At 36.2% G+C, this 15,233-nt stretch overlaps 1 protein-coding gene across 2 annotated transcripts; it reads left to right on the top strand.

The window, feature by feature from the left end:
- The first annotated feature begins 2,634 nt into the window (after positions 1-2,634).
- On the top strand, positions 2,635-14,390 carry LOC103721016 (ATP-citrate synthase beta chain protein 1-like). 2 transcript variants are annotated; one of them, XM_039124273.1, is made up of 18 exons: positions 2,635-2,687; positions 4,026-4,149; positions 4,263-4,365; positions 5,387-5,452; positions 5,546-5,669; positions 6,203-6,337; positions 6,666-6,726; positions 6,907-6,983; positions 7,791-7,946; positions 8,057-8,185; positions 8,390-8,522; positions 8,614-8,741; positions 9,673-9,778; positions 9,884-9,960; positions 10,071-10,141; positions 11,028-11,312; positions 11,784-11,876; positions 14,052-14,390. In XM_039124273.1, exons 2-17 carry the CDS (start codon positions 4,050-4,052, stop codon positions 11,857-11,859), a joined length of 1,827 nt encoding a protein of 608 aa, XP_038980201.1. In that variant the 5' UTR covers positions 2,635-2,687; positions 4,026-4,049; the 3' UTR covers positions 11,860-11,876; positions 14,052-14,390. The 2 variants fall into 2 exon arrangements, with proteins under 2 accessions (XP_038980201.1, XP_038980198.1); XM_039124270.1 differs by lacking the exon at positions 14,052-14,390 and having other exon boundaries at positions 11,784-12,395.
- Positions 14,391-15,233: the final 843 nt, after the last annotated feature.

The raw sequence follows: 15,233 nt of genomic DNA, 5'->3' as shown, positions 1-15,233 counted from the left end.
GAGCTAATGGCTAAATAGCAGAGTTTGCTTATTACAATCCTCTCTCTCTCTCTCTCTCTTAAAAAAAGTTTGGCACTCTCCCCACCTGCTCCTCACCAGATTGTCCGCTTTGCGTGATTCAGAAGTTTGAGATCCGGACGATGTTTCTCCCCAACTATGCGCATATTGATTGTATGCGATTGCTAAATCCGCCGTCCATCACCCCATCGTGAAGCCATGCCATGGGCTCATCTAAAGCGTCAATATTTAACGTGAATGACGCCTTTAGTCGACGGGACAACGGCGCTCTGTTATTTGGCGTGGCCCCCTGTTCAGCCAATACTAACATGACACGTCATGCTCCAAAACTGGTTGCTGTTCGAGTTGATACAACAGATCGCACCATCTGATTCGGAGCTAGCGGGGGAATCGAAGAGAATTGATATTCTCACCCCACGTTTTTTTTGCTTACCAGAGGCTGCATTGTTGATGTATTCCCAAACAACAAAACCTCAAGAAACATTATTTCTATTATAATAGAAAACATTTTTTTTTTGGTTAGGATGGAGGTATTATGCCTTCCTTGTATAAATACATTTGTGAGAGGATAGTATAAAAGATCTAATAACTGAGTTTGAAAATATAAAAGATCTAATAACTGAGTTTGAACGGTGGAAGTGGAGTCCCATAATATAGTTTATATGATTAGCCACAACCATTCAAACGACAATGCTCTTAACTTCTCTATAAATATACTTTACCTTAAAGGATTGAAAATTAGACACCATCCACTGACAGTTTTAAAGTAGAGGGTGATGATTGACACGATAATGCACCGATATTAGTAACCATTTCACTACTGCAGAGGAATCCCTTCTAGAAGAATGTGGAAAGCTTTCAAAGTCTATATAGTATACACCAATCATTCCCATGCTCCACACAATTGGGATAGTTGAATCAAAAACTCGGGTGTGCTGCCAGCTATGATTTATGATGACAAAGTCATTTCTAATATACGCCTCTCTGTTATACACATTGCCATCGAAGTTGATTTTGAGGAATTAGAGGAATGGTGGCTCTCAACTAAAGAAAACTACTTGATAGGATGCAATACTTGCAGAAGAAGAGTGATTGGTTTCCCAAGCTTTCAATAATTGATTGGATGAGCTCATGACTCTGTGTGGAGATTTTCAAAAGGATCCATCTAGGACTTCGAACCACATTTTGAAAGGTGTGCTGTTTCTTAGCTGATTAGATTTTATAGGCAATACAACACATTAGAGTAACTTCACTCCTTCGATTTCTTCTAAAAGATTTTTCTTTGATAGATTGAAGAAAAGCATCAAGGGATCACTTTAGTATGGTGGATGATTCCAGAAGAGGAATCATCCTCCAAACTTGAGCCACTAGCCCCCACTCTAAAATGATTTTTGGGTGGTTATCAATTTTTTAGGACGAATCAATAACAAATAAAAAAAAAATCTATAAAAATCGGCTATTTCGACAGCTATGCCGGAAAATGGCCCCCACCCCATCATATCAGAATCGTCTCTGCTTGGCATTGCCATAAATAAGATTTTACCAGCCAAATCCTCCTTGAACAACCATCAAACTAAGGGATAGTTCTAGCACCTCTCTTTAGCCATCTTGAGGTCTTTCACTAACAAGCCATTCAAGGTATTAGAGTCCATGAGTCGGCCATCGGGCAAGATGAGTGGAGGATATCCAAAGGTAATAGATCACATTAAGGGAAGTAACACCATCGATGTATCACTCAAGATGCGAGTAGATGAGGGGAGCACAGGAGTACAGTTTCCTTCCTCCACAGTCCACATGGAGGAGCAATTCGAGATGTTCTAGTTTATTTGAAAATCAAATTTGAGCTTATAGCATTACCTTATTACGAATAATGATGAACTGATGAATGATATCTTTTGGCCAAAATTATTTACATATTTAAAAATATTTTTTTTGCAAGTACATGCAAGTTTATATTTTAAAATATTATTTTATTGAGAGAAACACTAACTATCATAAAAATTAGGCAAGTACAATGTATTTTGTTGAATGTTTAAATAGAAATAATTTATATTTTAGAAAGGAAATATTTTATTTTATAACTGTTTGGGACCTCAGCCATGATACTCTAATATTTAATATGTGCCAATATATATAAAAAGCACAAATAACTTTCCCTACAACAGAACAACTATTTTTAAAAATTCCATTATTAATATAGCAAAACACAATGCGGATACATTTAATTTTATGGAGTAGCGTACCTTTCCATAGGAATGAGGTTGAAATATCATTACCCACCATTCACAACCTAGGCACCCCTCACGTACTACTCCTCACCTAAACCCACTTTCACCAGCGTTGCTACCGTCCAAGAACTATTCCGCATAAAAATTTCCATGCAAATAACCTCATCAACGGTCCAAATATACCACGAAATATACGGACGGACATGATTACTCCGATCTGAACTCACCGACGGCGGATGCTATATTGTCGTATAGAGTTAAACTGCGACGAGGTGTAGACCCGGTCCGCACGCTTCGTCGCGGGCGTTGGGGAGTGGTTCCCCTCTCTTTCCCTCGGCAACGCTATATAAACCCCCAACGGTTCGAAGAATGCTCGCTCGCTCGCCCTTTCGCTCGCGCTCTCTCTCTCTCTCGGGACTCGCGGGAGCTCCTGTATCGCAGGTAGATTTGCCCTCCTCCTTTCTCGCTCTTTATCTTCTCCGTATCGCTGTGGTTTCGGCTGTCGGGTTGGGATCTTTGAGCTGCTGAGTGGATCTGATGACGTGATCCGTGTTCTTTTGGCTGCTTTGATGCGATTTCTCATGATTCAGTTCGTTTTTTCAATTTGTAGGCATGATCTTTACCTCTGACTGTTAGATCTTGAATTTTTCTGAATCATTTTGGTTAAAATTTGTAAAGATCTGGGTTTTTGACGGGTTAGCTGATGCTGAGGATCTGTTATATGGGGGGATTTATCTCTTGGTTTGACTGACTGGACGGAGTTGGAGTGTTTCTATGATGAAAAAATGAGTGGTTGCGTATGAGCCAATTATTTTGTTGTTCTGATGGTGTTGCTGCCGAAGCTGTTTTTATCTGAGAGGGGAAAATGCCGCAGCGGTCTTGCTGATCCTTGGCAAAGTTCTCTCTCTTCCGATTTCTATACTTAGGTGATGATTTTAGATGATGACTTTATTTGTGGAAGATGACTTTTGATCTGGCTAGTGAGTCTTACTAAATGCTTCTTTTTTAGGTGCTTGCAAAAGGTGATTTTTAGCAGAGAGCATTAGTTCATATTTTCTACTTGGCATGAGATGGATGATTCTAAATGGTGAATATTGTGATGCGCCTGTTTATGTGTGGAGTGTTTCCAGAAGCTAAGGAGCAGTAGTTTCTTTCGAGAAAGTGCACAATTTTGTACGGCATTTTTTTTTCTTCATATTTTCAAGATACTGTGGTTATGAAAACCTGTGAGGAGGTAAAAAGAATTGTTTTTATTTATTTATTTATTGGGTTGGATATGGGGGGCGGGGGAGGTGGGCGTGGGTGGTTGAGGTGGGGATGAGAATGGGGTTGTATAGTGTAGATGAACTATTCTGTGTTGAGGCTGTCTTCCTCATTAACAATAATTCTCAATTAACCTTGTCAGTTGTCTTTAGGACAATAACTAAAGAAAATTCTGGTCTTCTCGACATTTATGTTCTTGCCAAAGCGTAAAAGAGAACGGAAAGCACATTTCTTTTTCATTTTCAGATGCTAATAATGTCAAGTCCCAAGTGTCAAAAATGACAAAGTCATATTGCAACTCACTAATATACACATAGATACATGTCCATTTAAATGGTTTTATGTCATTTTTAATTCTTTTTTTCATTGTTGTGCACATCAAGTAATGATACTTGCCGAAGCACTCTGAATCAACTACTGCTTGCACCATTTTTTTTTCTATTCTGAATATTTCATATATCTCTAAGTAGCTGCTATTTGTTCTAGTTCTGAATGTTAATTCATTACTTTATGCAGACTAGTCAATCATCCTTTTACACCATGGCTGCGGGACAACTTTTTTCACGGAATACCCAGGCATTATTCTACAATTATAAGCAACTACCCATTCAGAGGATGCTTGATTTTGACTTCCTTTGTGGTGCGCATTGCTTTAACTTTCCATGAATTAGTCATAGGTTTAACTGCCAATGTTGCAGACTGTATGGTGAATCACACATCCAATTTGGTACTAATTTCTATCTCAACATTTAGGGAGGGAAACACCTTCTGTTGCTGGAATAATAACTCCTGGATCCGAGGGATTTCAAAAACTATTTTTTGGTCAGGAGGAGATTGCTATTCCAGTTCATTCAACGTGAGTTTCACTATTTGTATTTAATAATTAACTAAACTGAAGCTGTTTCAGAATTTCTGGTGAGAATGGGCTGTTGGATTAATTCTCATAGAATCAATATTTTGATGGTTGTTATCATGCATCTCATCTGAAGATATCTGTTTAATACATCTTCAGAATAACAAGATAAGCATACTCCATCTATCATATATTGTGATACAATATGTTGTTAATGTACTAAAAATATTAATTTCAAATATTCACTCTAGTGGTGCTACATGTTATGAGCATCACGAGTAAGCAAAAAGACATCCATAAAGCTCCATTGTAGTTGATGTAATTATCGAACCCATGAATTCAAGATTTTTGAAATTATCTGAATATGATATAATGATACCTTGTGTGGGTCCAACTTCTTATGCTCCTTAGAGTAGAAGAGGTGTACAAACCTAGGTCAACTATGGCATCTTATTTCGATAGAGAACCTCCTTTAAGTTTCAGTATTAACGGTCAGACATAAACTAATATATTCAAGTTTCAGGGGTGTTAGTTACAATGGAACCTGTTAAGCTAAATAATATCACTACCTTCAATGTACAAACTATATTTATGAGGTCTTTCACATGCGTCAAACTGTCAAAGTAATTGTTTAACTGTAACCACTATTAATGTGACCATTAAGACTCGAGAATGGAAGACATCGAGAACCTTAGCAGTAAGTTTATAAGTGTTATTTACTTTAAATATGGACTATTGAATTACAAGTTCCTTTGATAATTAGACTTTTCTCATCAGATTTAATTTATCACATCATGCAGCTCAAATGTTTATTCATTTAAATTATCTTTCTAGCAATTTACCATATAATAGATGATAATTAAGGTGTGCGTGTGCATAACAGTTCAATCAGGATAGTTTTTCGAATTTGCAATGAATGCACTAGCCAATTATCAAATTTTAGTGTTCTTTGGTAAAATGCATACTTGAATCAGGTTTCAAATTATATACTGATGCCCTTTCTCTTTTTGATGTTCTATTTTAGCATTGAAGCAGCTTGCAAGGCACATCCAACTGCTGATGTTTTCATCAACTTTGCATCATTTAGGAGGTCAGCTTTCTCCATATACATGCCCCTAAATCCGAAAACTGTCCACTACTCGCATGTGGAAACGTATAGCTAACATAGTTGTTGTATCTACAGTGCAGCTGCTTCATCCATGTCTGCTCTGAAACAACCAACAATCAGAGTAGTGGCTATTATAGCCGAAGGTGTTCCAGAGTCGGACACGAGACAGTTAATTGCATATGCACGGTCTAATAGCAAGGTAAGATACTGTTGATAAAATCACACGATGAGTGTTTTTTTTTTTTTTTTTGGTTTAAAGGTTTGATAATGAGATTTAGCATATTTGAGGGGATTGAAGTTGAACTCTAAAAGGATATCTTGGTGGTCGGTTCTCTCAAATGTTCAGTATATAGAGAGCTAGTTATTATTATAATTGTTTTACAAAGGTGTCCCAGTGCATGTGGTTCCCACCAGTGCAGGAATTGGGGATGGCTAGATATATGCAACCTTACCCTCTCATGTAGAGAGGCTATTTTTGTGTCTTGAACATGTGACACCCAATTCACAAATGTTGCAACCTTACCGTTGTGCCAAGGCCCAGCCGCTTATTACTATAATTGACTTAATTAACAAATAAGTTTCAGTTGCTTTGGTGAATAAGTGTTAGGTGCTTTTGGTAAAAGATATCTGCTGGGCCAGTATACGCAGCATTGGTCTAAAAGAGCCTCTATCAAAAATTATTACTCTTACTGCTTTCACTTGATAACAAATCTTTGTGCTGGTCTAAATTAGGTCATTATTGGTCCTGCCACTGTTGGTGGTATTCAAGCTGGAGCTTTTAAAATTGGTGACACTGCTGGAACTATTGACAATATTGTTCACTGCAAGCTTTACAGGCCTGGATCTGTTGGATTTGTATCCAAATCGGTATGTTTCTACAAGTTTTTAGTCAGAGTATATTTTACTCTATTATTAGTTTCACTTTGCTGCTTTGCTAGTTTTTGCTATAGTGTGGCAATGTGAAACTATTTCTATTCATGATAATTTTAAATCTTTTATTAAGTAGAGATTACTACATCATGACTGCCCTGATCATAAAAAGCAATCCAGTCCAGATGTCTGTCCCGTTTCTTACATAATTATTCTTATTCTTTGTTACCTATTTTGTACAAACAAGAGCCTAAAATATATCGAGTCTTACAGGACACACATCTTATTAGTATGAGAATGCACTGATTTGATTTTATGATCACAGGGAGGCATGTCAAATGAACTTTACAACACAATTGCACGCGTAACAGATGGAATTTATGAAGGTACTTTTGTATAAAATTAGCCAACAACTTAGATCGACATTTTTCTCTGCATTGGTAGGGATCTGGCAACCCCCCATCCTGACACAGGTGGATTTCAAAGGGTAGAAAAGGAAAATACAGTCTTTTTCCTTAGCCTCTGAATATTAGTCTAAATTTTGGATACTTGTTGGATTTTCCTAGGCATTGCAATTGGAGGAGATGTTTTTCCTGGTTCAACTCTTTCTGATCATATTCTGCGGTTTAATAACATCCCACAGGTAAATCATGATTCACATAACTATATATATTTGGTTGTTTCCTTCAGGTATTTATTTATTTGGAAAAGGTACATATGACTGTAAATTTCTCAAAATAAGCAATCTATTCCAATATTGTTATTGTCATTGAGCCATAACCAATTATGCTAACAACTTTTGTATCAGGCCTAACTTGCAATTCTTTATCTGTTAAAAGAGGTGTATGCATGTCGTCAGTTGTGCAACATCATCAATTAAATCTGGTCACTACTTAAATATTTTTTTCTCCTTCTTTTGAATAACTGTCATAATCTCATATCAGAACCTGGGTGTCAGATTAAGGTGCTTGGATCTTCCAGTTGTTGGACTAAGCTGTTCCTAAATGTTTTGCTGTATAATTTTCCATGTAGACCCTGAATCTGCTATCCATGCTGCCATCATAAACACATCTGCCAATATACGGTGTCCACATTTTTTTGGGCGACATCATAGTGGCTAGTGGGCAGCACTGTCTTCACTTTTTAAAAGAGCAAGATGGATGGCAAATCTGGAAGTCACTTGGATATTTTGAGTTGTACTTCCAGAGATAGCATTTCTCCTATATGATACGCTATGGCGAGCAGCAGGTTCTCATGAAGAATTTTTTTTTTCTAGATTCATCATATTGGCTTGCGTATCAATAGCTAAAACATTTAGTGCCAAACCTAAGCTGAGCTACTGCACACAATTTCTTCACGCACTACCTCACAAGAACATAAAAGAGTTATAAGTGTTTACTTGATATACTAATTTGTTCTTTCTTTAATATTATTGTTTCGTCTAACTTAGGTCAAAATGATGGTTGTGCTTGGGGAACTTGGTGGGAGGGATGAATACTCCCTGGTTGAGGCCCTGAAAGAGGGAAAGGTTCATAAACCAGTGGTTGCTTGGGTTAGCGGAACTTGTGCACGGCTGTTCAAGTCTGAAGTGCAATTTGGTCATGCTGTGAGTTACATCTGAACTTCTTGTTTTCCATATTTATGAATAGCACCATAACTATCTGTATTGTTGTTTAGCTCATTCTTTTCTAACCACGAGTTGCATTACCAAATCAGGGTGCTAAAAGTGGAGGCGAGTTGGAATCAGCTCAGGCAAAAAATCAGGCACTAAGGGAAGCTGGAGCAGTTGTTCCCACTTCATATGAATCCCTAGAGGATGCAATCAAGGAGACTTTCGAGAAACTTGTATGCATTTGTTTTGCTGACATTTATTTCTTACATATTGATGTCTTTTTTGGGTTTGGAATGCATGTATTATACACAATTCCAATATAAGTTTGACATATTTTATGGTGATTGTTAAGTTAACCCTTTATTGAAGATTAACCTTTCTAAATATTTTGAGAAACGTTTATCCTTCTAAATAAACATATTATTTTTATCTCGTAGGTTGAAGAAGGGAAGATTACACCCGTATCTGAAACCAAGCCCCCTCAAATACCTGAGGATCTCAAGGTTGTAATTAAGAATGGGAGGGTCCGTGCACCAACACATATCATCTCTACCATATCTGATGACAGAGGTTTGGTTATTGATTTACTCAACCTCTCATTTAAGGTTATATGAAATACAGAAACTTTCTTAAGTGCAGTTATTTATGCATCCATGTCCAGGTGAAGAGCCTTCTTATGCTGGTGTACCAATGTCTACCATTGTTGAACGAGGTTATGGTGTTGGGGACGTCATCTCCCTTTTGTGGTTCAAGCGTAGCCTACCCCCTTATTGTACAAAGTTCATTGAGGTGGGTGGGATTTGATTTTTACAAGCTAGCTTTTGTGATAGATAACTGTAGCTTAAAGAGGATGATTTAACTTGATCTATCTATTTTCATTCTTTTATATTCCCATTGACTCTTAAATCATAAACATATAATTCTTGCTTATATTTTTTTTTAGTTTCCATTAGACAAAGCTTTAGCTTAGAATTTCTTTAGAGCCTGAAGAGACTGTATACTTTGGGTGCCCTTCCCTTTAAGGAGTTCTAACAGAAGGGGAACCTAAGGAGCCCTCATTTATATCCAAGGTCACCTTTTATCTCTTGAAGATTATGATAGAGAATTTGGAAGCTGAAGGCCTTGAGAGGCTTTTCTTGCTATGTGTCATCAATGGAAAAAATCTAATTTTTATTCACAGAAGATGATTTAGAACTTTTGATTTTTAGAAAGATTCACTTCTTATTTATGCAATGATGATTGCACAATTAGTTTGTAACTCATCCAGCCCCTGAAGGGTCTTCGTACTCCTTGAAGCATTTCATGGACTTCTTAGGAAAATAAGGTCATTAATATCGGATTAATTTACATGAACCTTGTTCAACTAGGGTGCATAATAAAAATTCAGGGTACCTTTCTTGTTTGTCATATGGTGTATAAAGAAAAGTAGCAGACAAGGTGTTAGACAAGTGATTAGCTGGAGGTTGAAATATTTCCTTACTTCTTGTTTCCTCCTTATTGTGGAAATTATGGATAGGGTCCTGTCTGATTTCTGTAAGAGAGACTCATTGTTGTATAATTTGCTGTTTTATTGTTCTTGGTCCCATACTTCCGCTCATATAACTTAACTTCTCTAATCTTTGTTGCCCTCACCAGTTAGTCAGTGAAAGGCTCTTTGGAATCTTAGATATATTTTTGATTTCTAGGGTCTAGCTTACTAACACAATCTGGAGATGGACAGATTTGCATCATGTTATGTGCCGATCACGGGCCTTGCGTCTCGGGTGCTCATAACGCTATAGTTACAGCAAGAGCTGGAAAGGATCTTGTTTCTAGCCTTGTCTCAGGTAATTTATTACGACAAAGTGGTGCATCATATCATCTAATTTTTCAATTACTTCAATGCATCTTACAATCAAGCTGCAGCAAAATTGCTAATGTTTCTGAAACAGGTTTGCTTACGATTGGTCCTCGGTTTGGTGGTGCTGTTGATGATGCTGCTCGATATTTTAAGGATGCATATGACAGGGTGAGTTGGTTTAATACCCTATAGTTGAATCTTTGTAATTGTATAAACAACAATACTTTTCTGGTTTTAGTTACCGGTTTAAAAGCAAATCTAATTACATTTTTTTCCAGGGTCTCACTCCTTATGAGTTTGTTGAAGGTATGAAAAAGAAGGGTATTCGTGTACCAGGAATTGGACACAGGTATATACCTTTTTTTCTAATTTATAAGATCTTCATATTGAGGCTGTATTAGTTTTATTTACATTTATTATCCTGGCAGAGATTTAGATATTAGCTGGCCATGCATACGATCAATGCCCTAGACTACTCCTAGTTGTTTCCTGGTTACATCATTTATCCACAGATGCAAATACTATGTATTCTTAGTGCTGCAGGCTATAGGAGACAAAAATACCAAACTACCATGTCTGAGATATCGACAGAAAATTTTCTAGTAATGTTTAATTCACGACGTCCTTTGTATGGCATGGAACCAGTCGACCTTTTAAATGCTTCTAGATGAGTATTAGTAAAATGTTTAGGTTCAGTTGCTTTTCCTTAATATACCATTGTAAATTATGGTCCTGAGCCAAATCCTTTGGAAATGATATAGATTTTTAAATCAATGCAAAAAAAATTGCTAAATAGCTATTACTTTTGCCTCTGCATGGTGTTATTGTTACTCTGGTAGCATGTCCTATCAAAACAATTTTGTGGGCTGAATCATCCAATACTAGTTTAATCCTAAAAGCTAACATACTATATGCTTAAGATCTAGAACTTCATTTCATGTATGTTGGCATGCTTGTATATATCCGGAAACTGATGCACCTAAAAAAATTGTTTATTAATATCTATGTTTTAATGCAAGCGAATGTGCATATATTTGTGTTGCGTATTTTGAAATATTTTATCTGAGACATTCATAATCGCTTGATATTGAATGTCTCAAATAAACTATTTCAAAATATGGCTTGATATTGCTTCAAAAAAAACATAATGGCTTGATATTGTTTCACTGTTCCTCTTTAGCCTTGAACTACTTGAAATTTTGGCATATTTGATTTACTTCGCTCATTGTTGATAGGATCAAGAGAGGAGACAACAAAGACAGGAGAGTGCAACTACTGCAACAATATGCTTACTCTCATTTCCCTTCCACAAAATACATGGATTATGCTGTCCAAGTTGAAACCTATACTCTATCAAAGGCAAATAACTTGGTTCTTAATGTTGATGGTGCAATCGGGTCTCTATTCTTGGATCTCCTTGCTGGTAGTGGAATGTTTAACAAACAAGAGATTGATGAGATTGTTGAAATTGGATATCTGAATGGACTGTTTGTGTTGGCACGCTCAGTTGGTCTGATTGGGTGAGTTCTGAGTTGAATGATCCTTGCAATTTAATTTGTTCTATATATTACAAACTTGTTGAATTATCTCCTAATTGCATCCATTTAATATAATGCGTTGCACATTTTTTGTAATAACTGACAAGTCTTATCACAACTATTTTCTGTGGGCATGTTGAGTTTTGTTTTGCCCTCTATTTATATCCCAAATTGCACAACCTTTTCAAGTGCATGTGTGAAATCAAATTCTTGCCTCCAACTCCTATCTGAGATATCTTTAGTTTCACAATTATCCTGGTTCTTTGGCACAACACATAGCCCCATGTGTTACCTCCTATTCCAGCTATCAGATGGACATTGCTTCAGCTAGTCATTTGGCTTATGAGCTTGAAATTCTAGTTAGTCTCTTGCTGTCTTTGCTGACTGTTTATTGTTTAGCTAGTGTTTGGTTTAATTTCTTTGTTTAACTTTTCCTCCGTCTGGAACTCACAGGCATACCTTCGACCAGAAGAGATTGAAGCAGCCACTGTACCGTCATCCATGGGAAGATGTTCTCTACACAAAGTGATCAATTTTGGATACAAGGTTTCAGTTCCAATTTTTATCCCATGCATTTGCCACTATATCAGGGGTTGAGAAGCCAAGTTACGAGCTGCTCTTTTGGAACCATGAGAACTACAGTAAATCAGAGGGATTTGATTTATTTAACCGGTCCATAATCTTACCAAATAGTCACAAGCTTTGACGGGCAACAAGCAGTTTTCCTGTGTATCTTTGATGCTGGGGTGGACTATAAATTGTTGATTGCTACCTTGTTTCAGTTACAAAATAGTTAGAGGTTGAGCTGATGAATAACTCATCAGTATTTGATTCATTTAGTATTCAAATTTTGAGTTCACCACATTTAGCATGTGTATTCACCAAGTAGCAGCCCTGCATTTAAGCATTGCTGTTGTTGCTGCTGCTGTCTGGTTTGAGGATAAATATTGCTTTGCTTAGTCTTTATTCCCCTCTCTCCTCTTGATTTGATTGGGCGAGTGTTTTTAACCATGGCATCTCTTCAGTCACATAAATAACATCCATTCCGCTGAATTCTGCTCCAAATTTGACTCTCCTTGTACTTATATAGCAAGTAAAATGTTTTTCATTAGCCTAGAAAGTTTCCCTGAATGTCAGGAAAATGATGAGACTTAATGGAAAATTGAATTTGAATGTTCTACATAAATATAGGTTCTAAAGTTCTGTTTTAGTTCTGTGAGGAGTAAAGTTCTGTTTTAGTTACTTGGTTTGACTGAGCTAATCCTTTATGCTTTCGTGCGGTTAGTCACAAGTTCTACTTATTATGCATCTCATTCTCTACCTGGGACATATATAACATTTAACTTTGAGGTGCATAAATTGAGTTATGGTTTGTTGTCCTTTTTGTAATCATGTAGACTTTCTCTGGACCTATGCTGGATGGAGAGTCAGAATGATTAATGTTTCTTCATATACCTGAGATAGGATTTGCGATATTCACCCTTATGTTATTCATGGTCTGACTACTATCAGTAGCATTTCAGAATCTGATAAATTTAATGAAATTTTTCACATGTAATATTATGTGATTTAGTGCTAAATGACTAAGAGAATCTTTGAGACTGGTCTACAAATAGTCCGTGTCTTCCAGTTCTGGTGCTTCAGCACTATGTTTCCATTGCAATGGTGATACAGATTAGATATATTGTGCATCTAATTACTTACTGTTCAACATGTGGAACTGTATTTGCATAATAATTGTTGCTTTTATTGTAAACTACCATAGATTAGGTAGATTTTTAAGTTTGACTCTTGAACGGTGTCCCTTTCAGATTACATTATCAAATGACCATTTTTCTGGGTCTCTCATTTCACATTGTAAATAATGATTTGGCCTCTTCATTCACTTTTATCTTTGGTTGTTGATATTATATATGTTGCATGTTGATGATTGTTCCGTTATCACTTTGCATCCATCTTGCGGCAAATATATATGGAGTCTACCAGAACCTTGTGGCATCTCATAAAATGGTCACTGTAGGGCCTGGAAACTAGATCAAATATAGATCAATTCTCCATCTGGATGGGCATGGACTATGGATTTGTCAAAATTAGATTCAGTATGGGTTAGACTTGATAAGTAAAAATATCAATTGATATGTTTTGTGTGGGGTGCATAATTAAATTATGATCCTGCCTAGGCAAAATTGTAAACAAAAGCAATTTGGGTCTGGCTGAGGTATTAGAACTGTGCTTGTATATTGTATACAGCCTTGGACCAACACAAGCTCTTGACTCCTTTGTGTTCCTGTAAACCATTTCAATTCTTTAAATTGCATGTTATTGGACTATCTGGAATTTGGCTATTGCAGTTACAGGAACAAATCTCATTCTTGGATTTTATACAGAATATTCCTGAATCAAAATCATGTAAGTATCCTATTGTAGGAGGAAAAAACAAACATAACTTAAGACATTTATATTTATATTTTTCATCATATTATGGTAAAATTATTAATATAAAGCATTGATTTGATTGCTTGTAACAGAAAATATATTTATCCTATCTACTAAAATGTTTGTCATTTTGGGTTTCATTGTTTTTGCAAAATTTTGAAATACATTGGAAGATTTTCCAAAAATTAGGGACGTCTGTAATGATGCTTTACTTGGTGCTTTCCTCAACCATATACACTTCCCCACTAAATAAGGGTGACAGTGATATTATTTCCTCATTTCCAGGCTATTATCTCCCCGCTTCTTTGCAAGGGGAACTGAGTGAACTGAACTGACCCTTGCTTACACTGAACATCATCTCTTTAGAAGTGCGTTGAAGTGCATGCTAAACCCTCAAGAGAAAAAGCTCAGACTGGTGATGACAAAGGCAACCAGTTAAGATCTCGGACATTCTTCCATTTATGCTGAAGTTCCAACCTACCAACATACAACACACATATGTACGCATACATATATACATACATACATACTTCCTCATATATATATATATATATATATATATATATATATGAGGATGTAATTTATTATGACGATTAAGTTTTATCGTTATAACTTGTTTAAATCCTTGGATGACATTGAAGGTGTGCATGTATTTCTTTCTTGTTTAGTTGTTACTGTTGAGGCTTGTGAGTAGGTGATGGCTTCATAATTTATATTGTGTATGCTTTGGATGTTTCAATTATCTGAGACGTTTTAAGATTCTTGCCTCTATTGGGATGCCAACTAGAGATGTACCTGAGACAGTGATCTGAAACAAATAGTTGGTGCATTGTAATATTGTATAGCCAACACTGTTGTTCAGGTCAACTCCTAGACAGCTTTGACATCGTCTGGCTTAGATTGTGATGGAAATTCTAAGTAGATAAACCAATCAACCATATATTAATAGATAGTTATATATTACAGTAAATTCAATGATCATTTGGTTCAGTTGTTTTTCCTCTTCGAAGTCTTTTTATAGTGCTGAGTTGTTAGATTGTGATGGATATTGATCGAACAGTTTTTTTTTATGTCAGTGTTTAAGGATAACCATTGTATTTTTTATACATAAAAAAACAGAAAATTCTTAGAAGAAAAACTTAAGGTCTCGTGAACTTTTCTTTTTCATTTGAAAGGCAAACATTTGAAGCAAGTTCCTATCTCTATATTACAATGCAAATGTTCCTAGGCCACCCATCCATTGGCTTAGCAACGCTTGAGTTCTTTTTTTCTGCTCCTCTTAGTCCCAAACAAAACCAAAAGGAAAAAGGTTATCCTAATGAAAGGTAGGAGTGGATGTATCTTTTTTTATTATACCTATATTTTGATTAACATTTGCTAACAAAACCCTCAAGAACTACTACACAATATTCTCCCTTTCTTAAAAATATATACTCTTTTCCATGCTCCTTATGATACAAAATGAGG

This window comes from Phoenix dactylifera, chromosome 1 (genome assembly GCF_009389715.1).
Source record: "Phoenix dactylifera cultivar Barhee BC4 chromosome 1, palm_55x_up_171113_PBpolish2nd_filt_p, whole genome shotgun sequence".
Classification (NCBI taxonomy): domain Eukaryota; kingdom Viridiplantae; phylum Streptophyta; class Magnoliopsida; order Arecales; family Arecaceae; genus Phoenix; species Phoenix dactylifera.
Note: the sequence above shows the minus strand (reverse complement) of the source record. Positions and strands in the feature narration are given on the sequence as shown.

Coding starts and splice junctions, on each gene's coding strand:
- LOC103721016 (XM_039124273.1), top strand. CDS start 4,050: ATGGCTGCGGGACAACTTTTTTCACGGAATACCCAGGCATTATTCTAC. Junction 6,338..6,665: donor TTGGATTTGTATCCAAATCG/GTATGTTTCTAC, acceptor TTATGATCACAG/GGAGGCATGTCAAATGAACT. Junction 8,523..8,613: donor TACCATATCTGATGACAGAG/GTTTGGTTATTG, acceptor ATCCATGTCCAG/GTGAAGAGCCTTCTTATGCT.